We start from the raw sequence: 20,911 nt of genomic DNA on the forward strand, positions 1-20,911 counted from the left end.
GAGGGTTCGTGGATGTGGGCAGGTGTGTCCTTGCTCTGGGAACCACAGGGTAGGAGCAGCAGATTGAGGGGGTGTGTGGTGAACTGTGGGTGGCTTCTCAGGACGCTGAAGAAAGATTGGGTCCCTTCAGGAGAAAACCAAAGCCCTGAGAAACAGGGCCCGGCCAGGAATCTTCTGCAAGGTGGGGGCAGGTCTGCCAGTGGCCCCAAGACCTTGGGAGCCAAGGCTGCTGGAGAGAAGTTGAGCCAACATCAAACAGCAGGACCTGAGCGCAGCGGCCGAGGAGGGCGGCGAGGCCTGAGGGAAGCCAGTGCGGACCGCAGCGCCTCCGGGGGCCTGCTGGGCTCTGCCCTGCGGCCGCGCCTTCCAAGGCCCACTGAAGGCACCACTGGGGACGCTCGTTCCTCCTAAACTCGCTTTCACTGGCTTCACTCGGAACTTTGCTCTTAGAAGCTCATTGTTTCGGCTTGTGAGACTTCTCTTATTTGAACTACATGTAGACTTGGCCTCCAGGTTGGGGTGTGGGGGCACAGAGGGCCCCTGCCCTGGATCAGTGAGTGTGTCCTCCCCAGACTCTCGGGGTATGTCTGGCACCCAGGTGCTGCTCCTGGCTCTGACTGTCCTGCATGGGACCTTGGCCTCACTCTCCCTACCTCTATGCAGAAAGGGTAGGATCTGTCAGCCCTCGGCTCCGAACTCCACAGAGGGGACCCTGGTGAAGGCAGCCATCCTCCCACCCCCCGCACCCCAGTGAAGACACAAAGAAGAGGCATGTGGTTGCTCTTGGGGGTTTTATTTGCATTTTTCAGAAGTGGATGGGACAGGGTTCAGTTGGCCTCCAGAATTTCACGAACCCAAGGAATAAACTTGGTGACAAGGGTGTACACCCCTGGTGAGGAGGGGTTGCACCAGCCGCTGCCCCAGGACACGATGCCCACCAGGGTCCAGGCTCCATCCTTCTGGCAGACCAGGGGGCCACCAGAGTCACCCTGCAGGAGGAGAAGGGACTCGTTTCCAAGGCTGAAGCGGGGTGCCAGGACCCCGGTGTGCCCCGACCTGCCCCAGCCCAGGTTCTGTGCAGGGAAATGACCAGCGTAGTGTGGGCATGGGGAGCGGGCAGGAGCCCCCAGCTGTGGCCCCATGGCAGCCCCAGCTGTCACCTGCTCCTGGAGGGCCTGGGGCAGCGGGCTAACCCCCTGACCGGGCCGGCGTCTTCACATCGGGCTGGACACATGGAGCTCAGGGGGGCTGGCGGGAGGACGCCATCGCCCCCGGGAGCCCCACACCAGCCCGGCCAGGGCAGCTGGCCTGGGCCAGGGGGAGCAGGTGCCGCAGAGAGGAGCCGCCCTCCCGACCCGAGCAGGGCCTGAGCAGGGCAGGGCGAGGGCAGGGAGGGCAGAGCCGGGCCTACCATGCAGGAGGAGACGCCGCTGGCACCGGCGCAAATCATCACGTCGGTGATCTTGCTGCCCCAGAACTTCTTGCACTCGGCGTTGGACAGGAGGGGCAGGGCCGCCTGCTGCAGCTTGTCGGGCGTCTTGTTGGCTGCGGGACACAGCCGGCCGGGGGCATCAGGACCCCCCCTCCCCCGGGGTAGCAGGGACCAGCGGCCGCCTGAAGACCCCGCCTCCCCTGCCTGGTCCTAGTCCTTGGCCATTGCCTCGGCCCCCGGGACCGGAGAACAGCGCCTGCGGCCCCGGTGCTCGGATGGCGCCCCCGGCTCTGGGCGCCCGGCTCCCGCGGGGCAGCTGAGACCAGCCCCCACCCCCCCACCCCCTGCCTCCGTGCGGCCTGGGCCCTGGGAGACGCTGGGGGGCCGCTGTCCCCCAGGGAAGGGGGCTGACACCCTTGGGCCGGGGACACCGCGGGGGCCCGCCACTCGGGGGGCACAGGAGGGAGCCCCCTCCCCTGGCCGCTCCTGTCCTGGTAAAGGGCCAGCAGGGGAGCTGGGGCCTGGGCAGGAGCAGCGAGGACGTCGTTGCAGGGGAGGTGCGGGCGGGCAGCAGCCGGGGACCGAGGGGGGCCCCCACCCCCTGCACCCGGACGCCTGAGCGGCTCAACACGGCCACTGTCCTTGGGTGTGGGGAGCAGTCGGGGCCGGGGATAGGGCGACAGGGGCCCCGGTGCAAGGCGGCGGGGGCGAGGCTTGCTGGTACTTGGCTGTTTCTCAGCCGGTTCGTCTTCAGCAGAGTATTTCTGCTCATCTCTACTCTTGTCTGGTAGCTTTTTCATTAAGAGGGTTTTTTAAAGAAATAGATTTATGACTCGCAGTGGACGTGCTTGGGCTTCAGCACTTGGAGCCGAAGGAGCCTGCCTGCCGGAAGCCCCCGGGACACTCACAGTTGTACCGGGTCCTGCCCCAGCCCGTGGTGGCGCAGAGGGAGCCCGCGGGGAAGCTGGCGTTGGCGCTGGGCAGGCACACGGGGGACGCGGTGGCCGAGAGCAGGGCGGGCGCGGCCAGCTTCAGCAGCGCGATGTCGTAGGGGCCCAGATCCTGGCCCCACAGGGGGTGCTCGAAAACCTGGGGACACGGGGCGGGGGCTCTTCATCTTCCAGGGGAGATGGAAGGGGGGCGGGCGCCCAGAAAGGAACGCAGATGGAGCTGCAGACACAGTCCCTGCAAGCTGGCGTTTGACACATTGGTGGTAGGTAGTTTTTACATTTTTGTGCTTTTCCTCAGTGAGCAAAACTTAACTTATAATCGGAAACGACCTCCTTCAGTATTTGTAAAGGAGCTTTAGGACTCGGGAAAGAAGGTTCTGGACTGAGAAATCTGAGGGGTGAGGCCTGAGCAAAGGGGCCCCCCACTACCCCCCCACACCCTCACCCCCAGGCAGCGCTGCCTTGAGCCTCAGTACCTCAGCGATGGGCAACACCTGCACGGCCTCCTCCGTAGAGCTGTGGTCGGACACCCCAGCCACCACCAGGTGGCTCTTCCTGGAGAGACAGGGTGCTCAGGCACTGGCCACCTCGGAGGGGTGCCCGGGAAGAGTGCCTGCTGAGGTGACAGCCACTCGCCCCCACGGGGGCCGCCTCCGGGACCAGACCAGGCTGGGGTCTGGGGGGCGGGGGGCACAGGGCGGGGATTGTCTCCCAGGGCCGCGGCCCTGCCTGTAGCAGGACATAGGAGCTCCTTCCCCAGCTGCCACCTGCCTAGACCCTCCTGCCAGCTCGCAGTGCCTGGAGGGGCTGTTGGGGAAGGAGTGAGGTTGCTCCCACCCCCGGGGGCGCCTACCCCCGGTGCTGGCCTCACCTGACCCCGCAGTGGGCGGCCGTGACCACCCAGTGCTGGCTGATGAGGGAGCCCCCGCAGAAGTGGAAGCCGGAGCTAGTCTGGGAGAGAGGAGGCGCAGTCAGCCCTGCCTCCTGCCACACGCCTCCCACTCGAAGCCCCCCACGCCCGGCTTCCCCCTCACCTGCAGGGACACCTGCCAGGGCCAGGAGTTGGGGACAGCATCCTCTCCATTGATGATCCGGGACAAGCCACTCAGCTGGGGGTGGATGGCAGGGACCCCACAGCCTGGGGACCAGGGACAGAGCAGCTGGTCAGTGGATGATGCCGCAAGGGGGCCAGGGGGGAAGACCCGGCACTTCAGGCTTCTGTGGCCACCTAGCCCCCAGAGCTTTGGCCGCTGCAGGGCCCTCAGCCCCTCCCCACCCAGCCGGCCGCTGCCTTCGGTGCCCTTGTGGAGGAGGGTCCTTGAGGCCGGGGGCATCTGGAGTTGGGGCCTAGAGCCAGACAGCTGGGTCCGAAGACCCAGGTAGCCAGCTCCCCGCCCCACCATGAGCCCCGAGAGGAGCATCCCTCCAGCTCCAAACCCAGGGGTCTGGGGCCTGGGGTTGAGATGTCCTGCTTGAGTCCCCAGGGCTGTCCCTGCAGCAGGAGCAGGTCGGCGGGGCCAGAGTGCTACTCCACCCAGAGGACAGAAGGGCAGGGACACATTCCCCAGGCAGGATTCCTACGGCTCAGGGACAGATGCAGATGATGGAGGAAACTGGACGACCCCCAGCTTCTGGGTGGATGGAGGAGACCAGGATGAGGCAGGTCCAGCAGGTCCAGTTGAGTTTGAGGGGCCCGAGGGACCTCTAGGCAGAGGAGGAGCAGGGAGCGGAGGAGAGGCCCCAAGGGGGCCTGAGAAGGGACACTGTGGGGCCAGCCGGGGTGGGTGATTGGGAGTGTGAGGACTTGGCCCTTCTGGGCTGTGGGGGCCAGGCGTGGGAGAGGCTTGATCTGGGTCCGCCAGGCCTGCCTGAACCTTGCGCTTACCTGAGCTGCTGCCAAAGAGAAGAAAGCCAAGGACAACCCAGAGAAAGGCCATGGTGTGTGGCTTGGGAGATGCGATAGGGTCTGCCCAAAGGACCCCCGTTATATCCCCCAGCCCACCAATTGCGGCCTGCCCCGCCATCCTGTCCTTATCATGTGGCCTTGGGCTGAGAAGCACCTGGCTCCTGTGCAGGCCTGGGAAAGAGGCAGCCCAGGTGCTGCTCCTGGGAAGGTTCTTTGGAACCACAGGTGCGTGCAGCCAGCAGCTGGCTTGTGCCCCAGATGCCCACTCCCTGCCCACTCCCTGGGGCACGGATGGGTGGGGGGGACCAAGGTCCCACTTCATCTCTTAGGAGCAAGACTACAGAGGGCCCCCCCGCCAAGGACCCCCTGCCATTTGTCCCAGTGAAGACACAAGTTCAAGAGCAGAATGCGGTCTCAGCGGCCCCAACACAGGAGACATCATCAATGTGTCTTTTATTGCTTTATGGAGACTTTGTGGAAGCAGGGTCTGCAGAGAGGTCAGGGTGGGGGTGGGGGACTCAGTTGGCTTGCAGGATCTGCTGTACCCAGGGTATGAGCTTGGTGACACGGGCGTACACGCCAGGAGTGGAGGTGGAGCAGGTGCCGCTGCCCCAGGACACGATGCCCACCAGGGTCCAGGCTCCATCCTTCTGGCAGACCAGGGGGCCACCAGAGTCACCCTGCAGGGAGAGGGGAGGAGGCTTAGATCCAGCAGCCCAGGTGGCCTGGCCCTAGGGGCCCCTGGACCTTATTCCAGAGCCCAGTCCAGAGCCTGACAGCCAGTAGACACCCAGCACACCAGTACTGGAGGGGGATGAAAGAATGACCGAGCAGCAACTTCTGTGGTTTATGCCCTTGCGAGTCTGGGCCATCGCCTGGGCCCTATAATAGAGACCTGATAAAGCTGGTTTGACTGACAGGAAGGAAGCCTGGCTGGTGCCGGCCTGGCCGTGGAGCCGTGGTGAGGGAGAAGGGCTGTCCGACCCCATCTGCGGACACCTGGGCACCACACTCCACTACCCAGGCTGCGTACTGCTCTGCTCCAGGGGCACCATTTGCTCAGTCCCTGATTTCAATGGAATTTTGCAGTGTGGTGGGTTTTAAGACCAGAGCCCCCTGCTCGGGCATCCGTCCGTTGAGGTCGTTGGTGATCGGCCGGGAGAGCTAACGGTGTTTACAACTGGTCAAGCATGAATTCCAAGGAGAGAGTGTCAGGCCCTCCAAAGAGGCCTGTGTGTTACTCCATCTCCTCTCTCCAGCCAAGACTTTCGCTTGAACCCACCCCAGGCTGGGAGGGAAGGGGGTGCCAGGTGAGTCCGGGAGGCCATACCATGCAGGAGGAGACGCCACTGGCACCCGCACAGACCATAAGATCGGTGATCTTGCTGCCCCAGAACTTCTTGCACTCGGCGTTGGACAGGAGGGGCAGGGCCGCCTGCTGCAGCTTGTCGGGGGTGTTGGCATCTGGAAGGGCAGGGTGGGTGGTCAGCAGCCAGAGCCCCGCTCTCCAGCCCCCCTCCCCCAGCTGGAGGTCACTCACTGGTGTGTTTGGTCAGGCCCCAGCCCGTGGTGGCACACAGGGTCCCGGCAGGGAAGTCGTCGGTGGCCTGGGGCAGGCACACGGCGGACACGGTCTCGGAGAAGCGGGCGGGCGTGGCCAGCTTCAGCAGGGTGATGTCGTTGTTGATGGTGAATATGTTGAACTTGGGGTTCTTGAACACCTGTGGGGTGGGGTGGACAGCTGCGGCGATGGGGGGCTGGGAGGAGGCCGGGGGGGCGGACCGGGCACCAGGGTACCCCAGATCACCTCCTGCGGCCCCAGGAGCCAGAGGTCAGGGCCGGGACCAAGATGTGGACCTTGGACACGCTGCCTTCTGCTCCGCCCCGTCCCAATGGGGTGCCGGGGCAGTTGGGAGCAGCTGGGGGTGTTCAGGCCTCAGCCCGGGCTGTGCACTCCCGAGGGCCTGCTGTTCCTGGGGTCACCCCAGGGCCACCATACCTTGGCGATCTTCAGCACCTGGATGTTCTCAGCATCTGAGCCCTGGTCGAACTCCCCGGCTACAACCTGGTGGGTGGTTCTGGAGAGGGCCAGAGAAGGGAGGGGGTTCCTGCTGTGAGGCGGTGGGGCCTGCTGGGGTGCAGGGTACACGTCTGTCCCTTTGTGCACGTGCTCAGAGATGGGAGCTCAAAATATCAGTCATCGCCCCCGAAACAACTGCACCTACAGCCCACCAGGTGTTTCCCTCTTGGTGACTTTGGGAGACCAGCAGGGTTTTCTACACATTCTGAAAGAAGGAAAGTGAGGAACAAGGATGTCCTAGGTCCAGCCCTCAGTTCTGAGTCGCCCCCCTACCAAGGGATTTCCTGGGGACCCTGGGGCCTCACCTGACCCCGCAGTGGGCGGCCGTGACCACCCAGTCCTCGCTGATGAGGGAGCCCCCGCAGAAGTGGAAGCCGGTGCTGTCCTGGAGGAAGATGGGGAGGGTCAGGCCTACCTGGACACCAGTAGCCCCCAGCCTGGCTCATACCTCAGTGTGTCCCCCACTCACATACAGAAAACCCCCTCACCTGCAGGGACACCTGCCAGGGCCAGGAGCCCGGGACAGCGTCTTCCCCATTGACGATCCTGGACAGGCCACTTAACACCGGCTGGATGGCGGGGACCCCGCAGCCTGGAGGGGGTGTGAGGTAAGGGGTGGAGGGTGGGGGCTGCGGGCTCCCTGCCCAGGTCCTACTCTCCCAGGAACCCCAGGGAAATTCAGTCTGACGTGTGCTTCAGCCCAGACAAGCCCAACAGGTGGGCTGAGAGGTGGTGGCAGGGCCCCAGCATGGGCTGGAGGCAGGGCTCTGCACGTCTGAAACCCAGCCCCGTGCCGCCTGGCTGAGCATTCTCATCATTCCCCCCTCTGCGCAGAGGGGATCATACAGCTGCTGCCTAACCTCACAAAGTTGAGATAAGGATGCAAGAAGATGGGGCGCCTGGGTGGCTCAGTCTGTTGAGCATCCGACTCTTGATTTCAGGCTCAGGTCATGATCTCAGGGTTGTGAGATCGGCACCCCACCCCTGCACTGAGCTCTGGGCTCAACAGGTAGTCTGCTTCTCTCCTCTCCTCCTGCCCCTCCCCTACTCATTTTTTTTCCCTCTCTCTCTCTCAAATAAATAAATTCTTAAAAAAAAAAAAAAAAAAGGATGCAAGAAGACTAAGCAGGCAAAGCAGGAACTTGCTCTCTTCCTGGCACATAGTAAGCGCTCAGTGAACAGAAGTTTAAAAGTGCTGGGTTCAAGGGCTCCAAAGCGCTGGTGGTGGCCAAGCTACACCTGCCCACCTGCTCACCCTCTGCACCCATTTGGGAGCCCCTAGCTGTTCTGAGACTCTTCGCCCCCACTGGATTTGTCTTCCCTGTCCCTTGCACAGGGTACGAGGCCTCTTGGGTCAGTCGCAGGAAGACCCACCTCCTCCTGGAGGCCTCCTGCTGGCTAGTCCAGTCCAATCCTCCCAGCTGTTGAGGCTCAGGTGGGGAGAGAGACCCACTCAGGCTCACACCACCGTGTGCAGCTGCACGGGGAGCAGGGACCCTGTTGCCCTTCTGGCCTCAGGGGCTGACGGGGAGCAGAGACATCCTTCCTGGCCTCTGCTTGCCCCAAACTCACCGAAGGCTGTGCCCAGGAGGGCGAAGCAGGAGAGGAGCCAGAGGAAGGCCATGGTGCGTGGTCAGGGAGGTGTGGGGCGCCTGCCTGGGGAGCTCCCCATTATATCCAACAAGCTATTATCACCAAACCTTGAGGTGACAATCCCTTTCCTGGGCATGTGCCCGAGTAGGTAGGATGTGCCAGAGCAGGGCTGGCATCAGGCCTGGGACAGCAACAGCTGTGGCCCATGGTTGAGCTTAGGTCTGGGTCAAGGGCAAAGGTAGGGCCAAACAAAGTGGCCCTTGACCCACAGCCACAGGGAAGGGCTCAGAAAACTTGGGCTTCGTCTTCCAGGAAGGAACTCTCGGATGGCAGCCAGGCCTGGGCAGGGTTTGAGGCCCAGCCGATTCTCCCATGGGCCGGAGGACCTTGGGCAGGAAGTTTAGTTGGCCTGTTAGTTATTCAAAACCCCTGGGCAGTGGGGTCAAGGAGGCAGGAGGTGTGAGGACCCAGGTGCAGATGGCCAGGGGGCTGAGGATGCCCCTCCTGGTCCTGGGGATGGCCAAGAAGCTTCCATGAAGGTTCCCTTCAATATCTGGGGCCATCACCTGGGCTAATGTGCAGCATGGCTCAGAGGGGCAAGCTTCCTGCTGCCTGTTCACAGGAGGCTGGGTTTGACGGGTGCCATGGACCCCTGGAATCGAGCATGTGGCAACCTGGAGCCATGGCCCCACTGAGAGCCCAGGGGAGGCTGGATCAGACAGGAAATGGGGAGTAGGGGGTGGGGGTGGGCAGGGAGCCTGCTTCTGGCTTGGGCGACAGGGCAGGCAGTGGGGCCCTTTCTCAACACTTGGGAAACTGGGGAAGGAGAAATTTGAGGGTGAGCCTGCCAGGTACAGTGTGAGCCCCACAAAACACACAAGGAAAATGATTATCTCATAGCTGCTTTTAATTTCTATCGCACTGATGATGGTGGCATGCTCTGCGGTACAGGTCTCAGCACAAAACGGCTGTGTGGACTTGGGCAGGTTACGGGGCCTCTCTGGTTTTCTTTCTTTCTTTCTTTCTTTCTTTCTTTCTTTCTTTCTTTCTTTCTTTCTTCTTTTTTTTTTAATTTATGATAGGCACACAGTGAGAGAGAGAGGCAGAGACATAGGCAGAGGGAGAAGCAGGCTCCATGCACCGGGAGCCCGACGTGGGATTCGATCCCGGGTCTCCAGGATCGTGCCCTGGGCCAAAGGCAGGCGCCAAACCGCTGCGCCCCCCAGGGATCCCTCTGGTTTTGTTTCTAAGTATGTGAAATGAGGATGCCTGTGGTATGGATCCCACATTCCGCAGCGCATGGTCCGTCTGAGCTAGGACCAGGCCTAACACACGATCCATGCTGGTTGATCCTCTGTACTCCTTCCTGAATTTCCTCCTGATGCCTTTGTCACATTCTAGAAGACAGTCTGATGACGGTGGGGGATGGCCACACTATCAGACAGAAAAGCCGGGGACAGAACAGGGGGCAGAGGACGGCCCTCAGCGACACCAGGCTGCCTACCAAGCCCCTTTATCCTTTTGAGCCCAGTTTACTAGGCCCATGGTGAAGTGGAGCAAAGGAAAAGCAACCAAATTTCTCCTCCCTTCAGGAAGCTTACACGGGGAAAGGAGAGGGAGTAAAAAAAAAAAGGTAAAAGTAAATTTTAAAAAAGTAAATTTCTTTTAAAAAGAGCAAATTAAAAAAAAAAGGGTAAAGTGTCCATTCCTACCAGCTAAGGAGTCATCCTCAGCATCGCTAAGTGGGGGCCGCGGGGTGCGCCAAGCGCAGCTCCGAGGCCGTCGAGGCGCAGGCACGAGCCGAGTCCCGAGTCCCGGCACCGACGAGCCTCCAGGGCCCCGGGGACACGCGGCGGGGCGGCCTGGCGCGGACCTTCCACCCGCGCGGCCACAGCACGCGGGGCCCACGGGGCGGGGCGGGGCGGGGCGGGGCCTCGGGGCGGACGTCGCGCGGGGGACCCGCCCCCCGCGCCCCCCGCGCCCCGGCCACGGTCCGGGAGGTCTGGAGACGCGCGCAGCTGAGGTGGGGGCGGGGAGGGCCGCTCGAGCGCCCCAGCCCCGGCCCCCCCCGAGCGCCCCAGCCCCGAGCTCCCCGAGCGCCCCAGCCCCGGGCCCCCCCGAGCGCCCCAGCCCCGGCCCCCCCGAGCGCCCCAGCCCCGGGCCCCCCCGAGCGCCCCAGCGCCCCAGCCCCGGGCCCCCCCGAGCGCCCCAGCCCCGGCCCCCCGAGCGCCCCAGCCCCGGGCCCCCCGAGCGCCCCAGCCCCGGCCCCCCGAGCGCCCCAGCCCCGGCCCCCCGAGCGCCCCAGCCCCGGCCCCCCCGAGCGCCCCAGCCCCGGCCCCCCCGAGCGCCCCAGCCCCGGCCCCCCCGAGCGCCCCAGCCCCGGCCCCCCCGAGCGCCCCAGCCCCGGCCCCCCGAGCGCCCCAGCCCCGGGCCCCCCCGAGCGCCCCAGCCCCGGGCCCCCCCGAGCGCCCCAGCCCCGGGCGCCTGCTTGCACGTGGGCAGCGCGGACGCTCCTCCTGGAAGAGCTGTGGCTTAGTGAGATTTGCTCGGGGCGACCCGGTCCACGTGGGCGCGGGGAACCCCAGCATGGGCATGGGGACCGCTGGGGCCTGCAGCGCGAGGGAGCGGCCGGCTCTGGCTCCTGGCGGGCGTCGCCGTGGGGGCCGGGTCCTGCCCAGCCCCGGGTCCTGCCCAGCCCTGCCCAGCCCTGCCCGGGCTTCCTTCCGCGCTGGCGACTCAGACTGCGGCGTTGCTCGGGGCTGGACCTCGATGTTAGTCTCCGTAGGTAACGGGGCCCTCTTCTCCAAGACCTGCCTTTCAGAAGGTCAAATCCCAACTCTCTTTTGATTAATAATGAGATATATTGAAGTATAATTTACGTATGAGACACACAGAGCTTAAGGGAACAGAGGGATGAGTCTATACATGTACATATAGGCGCACACCAGAGTGTAGCAACACCACAGCCAAGAAACAAGATGCCGTCACCCCAGAAATTTCCCGATGTCCCTTTCCAGTTCCCCCTTCTCTGGAGTAACCAGCAACCACTGTTCCTATTACTTTCACCATAAGTTTTGCCTGTTCTAGAAATTTCTATAAATGGAACCATACTGTACGTTGTCTTTGTATCTGGGTTCTTTCGCTCAGCCCAATGGTTTTGTGATTCACTTGTGTTCTCGGCTGTATCAGGAGCGGTGTTGCACATCATAAGCACCCCAAAATTTACATACCGTTCCCTCACTGGGCCATTTGGGCTGCTGCTCCTTCCCCAGCCCACTCCTCTTTTTGCTCCTTTTTTTTTTTTTTAAAGATTTTATTTATTATTCATGAGAGACACAGAGAGAGGCAGACAGAGGCAGAGGGAGAAGCAGGCTGAGCCAAAGGCAGACACTCAACTGCTGAGCCACCCAGACGTCCCCTCCTTTTGCTCCTTGTAGTAAGGTGACTCTCAGCTCTACACAGGGGCATGCAAGAAATGTCAGTTTTAAATTTTTTTCTACTAGAGGAACTCTGTGGATTTAGGAGGACAATGAGTTTCTTTTTTTTTAAGATTTTATTTATTCATAAGAGACACAGAGGCAGAGGCAGAGACACAGGCAGAGGGAGAAGCAGGCTCCCTGTGGGGAGCCCCATGCGGACTCGACCCTGGGACCACACCGTGAGCCAAAGCTGAGGCCCCCAGTTTCTTAAGAGGCTCCCGGCGTGGTCAGGAACCCGGGGGGGCCCAGGCACAAGCCCCTCAGCAAGCTGACAGCCCACGCGATGCTGGGGCCCAGGCCCCTGGGCCCATGACCTGAACCGAAGGCAGGTGCCTAACCCGTGAGCCCCCCGCTGCCCTGGACGTATGTGATCATTTCTCAGACAAGATGTTTTTACGTGTTAGTGTCTGACAGTGGCAACTGTCTCACAATCGGCGGCCGCTTCCTGTTGCCGGCGAGGTGGCTGCTGGCCTGTGCAAACGTGGCTGCGACTCCTAGTGGCGTCGCCGGCCAGGACCAGCCTCTCTGGGCCCACTGAGGAAGGGGAGCCCGATCCATGTCTGGGCTTCCCAGGGGCCCCTTCGCGTGTGGCCAAGCAAGAGGCCACACGGTGACGCTGGCACCTTGAAAGCCACACGGGCAGCCCGAGCAACCTCTGAGTCCTGCGTCGCCGCCGCCCGTGGCTTCTGAGCGCCCCTCCGGGCGCGTGGCCCCGTGTGTCAGGCAGGAGCCGCGATGGGCTCCGGCTGCCGGCGGCGCCTCCAGGGGCCGAGCCAGAGCAGTGCCGGGCTTCTGTCCCCCGCCCCCCCCCCCAGGGCCCTGCTCCCGGCCCCCTCACCCCGGGGAGCCCCGACTGTGGCCGAGAATGAGGACTGGCTGCGGGCGGGCAGGCGGCTGGCACTGTCGCCGACAGACCCCTCGCTCGCCCGGGGCCTGGCTCTCTGTCAGAGTACGAGCCCCCGCGCCCCTGCGCAGAGACGCACACCCCGCCTTCACCTCCGGGTCGGGGGAGCTCTCCCTCCCCTTCCAGAAGCATCTGAGGCCGGATTCCCCCTACACGCCAGTGGGCCCAGGTTGAGTTTCCCAGCAGACCCGGAGAGCCAGGGACTCGGGCCGCCGTCGTCTGTTCTGGAAAGTCCTTGAGGCAAGGAAAATCCAACTGGCTTGGCTCCCTGCTTGGAATAAGGGAAGGAAAAAAAAGAGAAGAGAAGCCGAGCGAATGTGGATGGCCCTGGCCTGAAACGGAACCCTGGGCTCACTGCGGACCGCTCACCCTCACGCCCAGGGCTGGCCCCCAGCTGGCCCCCGGTGTGGGGGACACACAGCCAGAGGGATCAGGAAGCTCACACCCGGTTAGCGCTCAGCACCCAGCCGCTGGCTCCCTGCGACCCTGGAAACGCAGCGCCTCAGCCCTTCCCCACAGTTGGGGGCCCCCCGGGAGCCCGCCCACCCCTGTCCCCCCGGGCAGAGCCCCTGCCCCACCCCACCCCGGGAAGCACTGGGAACGAAGCCCGTGCTGAGCGCACACGGCGCTTCCACAGATCACGACCAAACCTCCAGGCCGATGCAGTTCCAGTCGGGGGCAGTGACCCTGTGCCGCTCACTGGCCAGCTGCTCCCGGGGTGCCCCGGCCCGGCCCGGGGGAGCACAGCACCCGGAGGCCTCAAGAGGAGACTCCTTCCCAGCCCACCTTCCTCTACAAACCGGCTCAGGGTTGAGGCCCAGAGCACCTTCCAGAACAGCAGCACTCTCCTTTAACTGCCTGGACTATGGGGCTCACGACATCACATTCCTGTCCCTCTGGCATCTGTCTCTGTCCCTAGGCTCTCGGCCCCATGAGGACAGGGGTGTCCTGTGCTGTGTGCATGTGAGCATCCAGCGCCTACACCAGGGGCTGCTGCTAAAAGGTCATTCAGCCCCTACTTGCGGCAAATGCGTCACCCCCCTATTACGTACACCTTCCTTCTCTCATTGTTCTGGGACCATCAGCATCGTTTCTGTTCTGTTTCCTTGTGCGTCGTTTAATGGTGTGGAATCAACACCCCATTTTATAGGACACGGAGCTATCTACAGTGGCTCATTCCTCAAACTGAGTTACCACAGAAAGAGATTCGGAGCCCAGAGCTCAGTGCGCGACAGCCTGTCAGCCTGTCTGTCCACCTAGAACCTGCTGGTGGGACCTGACCTTGACACAGCCTGACCTATACTCAGAAGCTGCTTGGCTGAGGTGGTTTGAAGGTGACCCTCTGGGTGACCCAGGGCATGTGTAGGCTACTTTACTTGTAGGTGATATTGGGTTGAAAACACTCTTTACTGAGAACCTGCAGCGTATGGTCACTGTCCTGGAGGCGTCCCCAGGTGGGACTGCCTCTGGTTAGGAGCTGGGATTCCTCCCTGGCAGCGCCGGGTCCCTGCCCCTGGGACTGGCTAAAGGCCACCCAGACTGGGCTCTGCAGGGCCCAGGCTCCCGGCTGGGGTGCTGACGCTGCCCACAGAGCCTTCGGGATGCCAGGTATTGCCAAGTCTTAGGGGTGACATGGCATCAGAGCAGCTGCCCCTTTCTCAGGGGCTGGGGCATCCCGGGCCGAGAGCCAGGCCAGCCTGTGAGAGGGGCTTGACCCCCACTTATCGCTCAAGGTCCTCGGAAAATGGGGAGGGTGGCTCTCAGGCTTCTCCAACTAGGCAGGGCCAAAGGGGCTGGGCAGGGCTTGGGGTGGCCCAGGGGACTTAAAAGGAGGACCCCTGCAGTGGTCACCTCATGCCTTCCTGACCGCAGCAACATGGCCTTTCTGTGGCTTCTCTCCTGCTTCGCCCTTGTGGGGGCTGCCTCCAGTCGTGAGTGTCGGGACCCCGGGGATCCCAGGGTTGGCTTGTCTGGCCTGGAGCTGGTTGAGACAGAGGTCCCTAGTCCCTGGTGGCCCTGTAGCCAGGCCACCGAAGGAGCCCGGGGACTCTGTCCCCAGTGAGCCCTGGGGCCCAGCCAAGAGGGAGTTTGGTGACCCTTTCCCTGCACCTGGGGCCTCTGCCCAGACTGGCACGCTGAGGCTGCAGGGAGCACAGAGGTCCTTCGGGGTTCTCTGAGTGCGTACACCCCAGCCAGGGGGCTGCCCAAGACCAGTCTGGGCCGCACCGAGTTCTGCGGCCTCTGGAGCGGCTCGGGCGGGGTGCTGCAAGCAGAGTAGGGGTGTGTCACAGGAGACTCTCAGCACCCCTCCTCGGGTTTTTATTTATTGTGCCAGGCACTTGTGAAGTCCTTTATTTTCCATTTAAAAAGGAGAAGAAAGAGAAAAAAAAATTCAGAAAATAATATGACAACCATGTACTTACATCAGGGTTTTGCAATTATTACTTTTTAGCAGACTGGCTTCAGGTATTTCTTTTTTTAAAACATAAAATAGATTCAGCTAAAGCCACCCTCCCCCTCCTCCCCTGGTGGAAGGTAAGCCCGATGCCAAGCTTGCTGTGCCTCATTTCTGTGCGGGTTTTACCAATTTACTACATATTTATAAATCCATAAACACTGTATGGAATGTGTACAAACTTCCACAAACAGCATTATACTCTACATCAATTTTAAAACGTGCCTGGGGCACCTGGGCCGGCACAGTCGGTAGAGCATGCGACTCTTGAACTCAAGGTGGAGAGTTCGAGCCCCACAAGGACAGTTCACTTAAAAACAAACAAAAACAAAAAAGGGGGGGGGGCTTTTCCCACCCATTCAGGTGTAATGTTTTAGATTTATCCCTGTTGGTACAGAGACCCATTCACTGTAATCACCGTAGTCAGCTGCGTAAATACGTCCTGGTTTAGTTCAAATGTTTTTAGTGTTACAAAGAAAGTGATTAGTACGATGACCTACGTTTTGGCAATAATGCTCTGCGTTGGGTTATGCAGGGACAGTGGGGCAGGTGCTGGCCTGTGTCACCTCGAGGAGGGCTGCCTGGTGCTCGGGCTGCGAGACCCTAACTTTGCTTGCACAGGTGCTGAGATTTCCCCAGGTGCTGGCACAGCGAATGCCTCACAGACAGATTAAGTACACTCATCTTTTCTCACCGTCTGTGACAATTCAAGCCCTTGTTTTCTGTTTTCTCCGTGGTGCGGAATCCAAGTCCTATTTTATTAGCTAATTAAGACACTGAACCTTTATACGAGAATAGTTCCTGAACTCTCTGGAGGAGGAAATTCAGTGTGGGCACGGAGGGTGGGACGTACCCCTGGCCACCCCGCCTGAGCAGAGCATCCAGGTTCTAGGCCCCCGTGCACTGGGGGCTAGCGGTGTTCGCGCCACTCCCCCCATCCGACAGGCGAGCTCTGACCTGTGACGTGAGTCGTGTTTGCTCCCCAGTTTACTGAGGAGGGTGAGCAGTGGAGATTTCAGTGACCCCCTGAGGCCTTACAGCAAGAAGGCTGGGCCTGGGAGTCCAGCCCGGCGGGCTGATTTCTCAGCCTGTTTTCTGCTCCTTCGTCGGGAGGGCTTCGGTGGGGGCAGCCCGGCCCCCCGTCCGCAGCCTTGGCGGCATGACTGGGTTAGCAGGTGTGCGTGGGGCTCCTCGGGCCTGCGGGCTGAGGAGCGCAGCCCAAGTTGCCTGGGGGCGGTAGGAGGGCGGTGTGGGGTCCTGCTCTGGCCTGGAAGAAACCAGTAATTCTGCAGAGTGGCCCTGGGCCTCAGCCTTCTTCCCTGCCCCCTGCTGCCCGCCCCCCTCAGAATGCGGGGTCCCCGCCATCGAACCTGTCCTGAACGGCCTGTCCAGGATCGTCAATGGGGAAGACGCCGTCCCGGGCTCCTGGCCCTGGCAGGTGTCGCTGCAGGTGAGGGGGTTGTCTGTACGTGAGTGGGGGACACACTGGGGTACGAGCCAGGCTGGGGGCCGCTGGTGTCCAGCTAGGCCTGACCCTCCCCGTCTCCCTCCAGGACAGCACCGGCTTCCACTTCTGCGGGGGCTCCCTCATCAGCGAGGACTGGGTGGTCACGGCCGCCCACTGCGGGGTCAGGTGAGGCCCGGGCAGGCTCAGGGCTCTGCTTCTGGCCACATCTGGGGGGTGAGGAGGGAGCGGGAGCCACCTCCAGGCCTTAACATCCACGTGACTCCCCAGGACCTCTCACCTGGTCGTGGCCGGGGAGTTTGACCAGAGCTCAAATGAAGAGAACATCCAGGTCCTGAAGATCGCCGAGGTGCGTCCGAGCCTCCGCCTGGCCGAGGCGCTGGGGCAGGGGCGGGAAGGACAGCCCCTCGGCTGCTTGAGACGCAGGGCCCGGGCTGGCCGGGGTGGGCCTCGACTTCTCTTTCCGGGCCCCTGTGGGTCCGTGTCCCCACGGGGGCACCGGAAAAAGAACTTGCCTCCTTGCAGCCCTCAGATTGCCGACGAATCCGAGGGCCTAACGCGGTTGTTCTGGCTCCGCTCAGGTGTTCAAGAACCCCAAGTTCAACATGTTCACCGTCCGCAACGACATCACCCTGCTGAAGCTGGCCACGCCCGCCCGCTTCTCCGAGACCGTGTCCCCCGTGTGCCTGCCCCAGGCCACCGACGAGTTCCCCCCGGGTTTGATGTGCGTCACCACCGGCTGGGGGCGGACCAAGTACAACGGTGAGAGCCACCTGGCATGTCCTCCCAGGGCACGCGTCTGGCCTTGGGGCCGCCTGAGCAGCAGGAAGTCTCCAGGGGGCACCCAAGTGGCTTTTCCCTTTTTTTTTTCCCCAAAATGCAGCGCGGCCATAGATCTTTCTGTTTATTTAAAACTCTCTTAATGAAAAACCTACCAAACATGAATAGAGATGAGCTGAGGACGCCTGGGTGGCCCAATCAGTTCAGCATCTGCCTTTGGCTCAGGTCATGATCCCAAGTCCTCTCACAGGAGACTCTGCTTCTCCTCTGCCCCTGCTGCTTCCCACCCCTCGTTCTCTCTCTCTCTCTTTCTCTCTCTCTCTCTCTCTCTCTCTCTCTCGAACAGATAAAATCTTTTTAAAAGATCAGCATAAAAAAAAAAAGATCAGCATAAATACTCTGCTGGAAGACGAACCGGCTGAGAAACAGCCAAGTACCAGCAAGCCTCGCCCCACCGCCTTGCACCGGGGCCCCTGTCGCCCCATCCCCAGCCCCGACTGCTCCCCACACCCGAGGACAGTGGCTGTGTTGAGCCGCTCAGGGGTCCGGGTGCAGGGGGTGGGGGCCCCCCTCGGTCCCTGGCTGCTCCCCGCCCGCACTTCCCCTGCAACGTCGTCCCGGCTGCTCCTGCCCAGGCCCCAGCTCCCCTGCTGGCCCTTTACCAGGACAGGAGCGGCCAGGGGAGGGGGCTCCCTCCTGTGCCCCCCGAGTGGCGGGCCCCCGCGGTGTCCCCGGCCCAAGGGTGTCAGCCCCCTTCCCTGGGGGACAGCGGCCCCCCAGCGTCTCCCAGGGCCCAGGCCGCACGGAGGCAGGGGGTGGGGGGTGGGGGGGTGGGGGCTGGTCTCAGCTGCCCCGCGGGAGCCGGGCGCCCAGAGCCGGGGGCGCCATCCGAGCACCGGGGCCGCAGGCGCTGTTCGTCTCAGGGGAGGTCGGCAGCTCCGGTCCTGGTCCCGGTCCCGGGGCTGCAGCAATGGCCAAGGACTAGGACCAGGCAGGGGAGGCGGGGTCTCCAGGCGGCCGCTGGTCCCTGCCACCCGGCGGGGGGGGGGGGGGGGTCCTGATCCCCTGGCCGGCTGTGTCCCGCAGTCATCAAGACGCCCGACAAGCTGCAGCAGGCGGCCCTGCCCCTCCTGTCCAACGCCGAGTGCAAGAAGTTCTGGGGCAGCAAGATCACCGACGTGATGATTTGCGCCGGTGCCAGCGGCGTCTCCTCCTGCATGGTAGGCCCGGCTCTGCCCTCCCTGCCCTCGCCCTGCCCTGCTCAGGCCCTGCTCGGGTCGGGAGGGCGGCTCCTCTCTGCGGCACCTGCTCCCCCTGGCCCAGGCCAGCTGCCCTGGCTGGGCTGGTGTGGGGCTCCCGGGGGCGATGGCGTCCTCCCGCCAGCCCCCCTGAGCTCCATGTGTCCAGCCCGATGTGAAGACGCCGGCCCGGTCAGGGGGTTAGCCCGCTGCCCCAGGCCCTCCGGGAGCAGGTGACAGCTGGGGCTGCCATGGGGCCACAGCTGGGGGCTCCTGCCCGCTCCCTGTGCCCACACTAAGCTGGTCATTTCTCTGCACAGAACCTGGGCTGGGGCAGGTCGGGGCACACCGGGGTCCTGGCACCCCGCTTCAGCCTTGGAAACGAGTCCCTTCTCCTCCTGCAGGGCGACTCTGGTGGCCCCCTGGTCTGCCAGAAGGATGGAGCCTGGACCCTGGTGGGCATCGTGTCCTGGGGCAGCGGCACCTGCTCCACCTCTGTTCCTGCTGTGTACTCCCGCGTCACTGAACTCATTACTTGGGTTCAGGGAATACTTGCTGCCAACTGAGCTCTTGGTTCCCACTACCCAAACCCTGAGTGTTTCCAATAAAGGCATATAAAGGGAAGCACTGAGTACGCCTGTATCTGTGTGGCCCAGGAGACATGGGGCTGAGGTATCCTGTCATCCCCCTGTGGTGGCCTTGTCAGCCCCCTGTTAACATTCCTGACTTCTTAGGGAAGCTGTATGCATTTCCCATCCTCCTGGCTTGGGACTCCACCAACTAAGGTAGAACCTTAGTTCTACCTACTGGACCCAAGGAGCTTTCTGGAAGGGAGCTGTCCTGGCCAGGCTATGGAGTCCATAGCCCTAGAGGGTGGGACCCAGACAGCCTGCCCATGAAGCCTACTCCTGGCACCATGTGCTCCTGCACCGCCGGCCCTTCCACTCCCTCCCTTCCAGAGGCCTTTGCCCATCCCTGCTGGGGTCCCAGCACCCCCACAGGCTGGAGGCAGTGAGCCTCTGTAGCTCCAGGAGGCTCCAGGCCAGCGCCAGCACCGGGCCCCTCTGTCCTCTCAGTTCCCTCCGTGTCCTCTGCATTTCTGGGCCTCAGCAGTTAAATGTAGGGGTTCAGCGCTGTCGGCCAGGCTGTAGGTGCGAGCCGGCTTCCTTCCTTAGCAGGCGTCGGGACGGGCCCCTCTTTTTGTGAGGCGAGCCCACCTGAAGCTCACTGCCTGAGCCTCATTGCTTTTCCTGGGGTTTGCACAATGGCAGCAGCTTAATTTTAACATTTCTTTCTCCTCTATTGTCTGGAATAGTTCCATAGAGACGCCCCTGTCTATCAGCCAATTGCGCAACAGTGCTGCTCGCATAGCACACGGAGGGGAAACGGTTACCAACTTCTCCTTAACAGATTTTTAAATTTTTTTTAATTTTAATTTTTTTTAAAGATTTTATTTATTCATGAGACACACACACAGAGAGAGAGAGAGAGGGATGCAGAAACACAGGCAGAGGGAGAAGCAGGCTCCATGCAGCCTGACGTGGGACTTGATCCCAGGTCTCCAGGATCACGCCCTGGGCTGAAGGCAGGCGCCAAACCGCTGAGCCATCCAGTGATCCCCTACAGATTTTTTTTTAAAGATTACTGCATTTATTTGAGAGAGGGAGAGGGCATGTGCGATCACTGGGGAGGCGCAGGGGGAAAGGGGGGACTCCAAGCCCGCACTTAGCTCAGAGCCGGAGGCGGGGCTCGATTTCATGATCCGGAGATCAGGGCCTGAGCTGGAATCAAGTCGGTCGCCCATCCGACTGCACCACTCAGGTGTCCCGCCTTTACAGAATTTGAAACATTTTCTCTTTCACTGATTTTCAGGATAATTCATTTGTTCTTTATCATCCTCCAAAGGTGACCCAGTCCATTACATTTTAGTGTTTTAGAATTATTATGTCATTCCTATAGATTTTAAGGTATACAAGGGTTGGGGTGCCTGGGCAGCTCAGTCTGTTAAGTGTCCGACTCTTGATTTCACCTCAGTTAGTTAGTGATCTTGGGGTCGTGGGATTGAGCCCCACATCGGGTACCATGCTGGGCATGCAGCCTGTTTAAGATTCTCTCTCTCCCTCTCCCTCTGCCCCTCCCTACTCACTCTTAAAAATAAAAAAAATAAAAAAAATAAAAAATAAACATTTAAATGTATACAAGGGTTTTGATCCGTCATATTTATTGTCTTTATTGAAGCTCAGGTTGTGCCACCTGGACCAGAGGGAGCTTTTCCCCTTGGGTCAGAGACGTGCTGACATGGCCCAAGTAGGGTTTCAGAGCTCCTTCGCTGTCTGGGGTAACAGGATGTCCCAGGCCTGGAGTCAGCTCTTTGTCTAAAACTCTCTGGCTTAGGGATGCCTGGGTGGCTCAGCGGTTGAGTCTCTGCCTTTGATTCAGGTCACCGGATCAAGTCCCACGTTGGGCTCCCGGTATGGAGCCTGCTTCTCCCTCTGCCTCTCTCTCTCTCTCTCTCTCTCTCTCTCTGTGTGTGTGTGTGTGTGTCTCTCATGGATAAATAAATAAAATCTTAAAAAAAAAAAAACAACTCCCTGTTTTCTTTTAGTTGGAAAAGGAATTTCAAGACCAC

At 61.5% G+C, this 20,911-nt stretch overlaps 3 protein-coding genes across 3 annotated transcripts; 1 reads left to right on the plus strand and 2 right to left on the minus strand.

The window, feature by feature from the left end:
- Positions 1–795: 795 nt before the first annotated feature.
- On the minus strand, positions 796–4,319 carry LOC140594857 (chymotrypsinogen B-like). The gene is made up of 7 exons (XM_072731969.1): positions 4,268–4,319; positions 3,417–3,520; positions 3,254–3,333; positions 2,859–2,937; positions 2,341–2,521; positions 1,412–1,545; positions 796–989 (listed from the first exon to the last, which is right to left on the minus strand). The coding sequence occupies exons 1-7, from the start codon at positions 4,317–4,319 to the stop codon at positions 828–830; spliced, it is 792 nt and encodes a 263-aa protein (XP_072588070.1). The 3' UTR covers positions 796–827.
- Positions 4,320–4,724: 405 nt separating this feature from the next.
- On the minus strand, positions 4,725–8,077 carry LOC112915850 (chymotrypsinogen 2). The gene is made up of 7 exons (XM_025993330.2): positions 7,941–8,077; positions 6,857–6,960; positions 6,674–6,753; positions 6,288–6,366; positions 5,829–6,009; positions 5,619–5,752; positions 4,725–4,968 (listed from the first exon to the last, which is right to left on the minus strand). Exons 1-7 carry the CDS (start codon positions 7,990–7,992, stop codon positions 4,807–4,809), a joined length of 792 nt encoding a protein of 263 aa, XP_025849115.1. The 5' UTR covers positions 7,993–8,077; the 3' UTR covers positions 4,725–4,806.
- Positions 8,078–14,187: 6,110 nt separating this feature from the next.
- LOC112915848 (chymotrypsinogen 2-like) lies at positions 14,188–18,891 on the plus strand. The gene is made up of 7 exons (XM_072732076.1): positions 14,188–14,275; positions 16,146–16,249; positions 16,353–16,432; positions 16,535–16,613; positions 16,846–17,026; positions 18,131–18,264; positions 18,687–18,891. The coding sequence occupies exons 1-7, from the start codon at positions 14,221–14,223 to the stop codon at positions 18,846–18,848; spliced, it is 795 nt and encodes a 264-aa protein (XP_072588177.1). The 5' UTR covers positions 14,188–14,220; the 3' UTR covers positions 18,849–18,891.
- Positions 18,892–20,911: the final 2,020 nt, after the last annotated feature.

This window comes from Vulpes vulpes, chromosome 12, assembly GCF_048418805.1.
Source record: "Vulpes vulpes isolate BD-2025 chromosome 12, VulVul3, whole genome shotgun sequence".
NCBI classification, from domain to species: Eukaryota; Metazoa; Chordata; class Mammalia; order Carnivora; family Canidae; genus Vulpes; species Vulpes vulpes.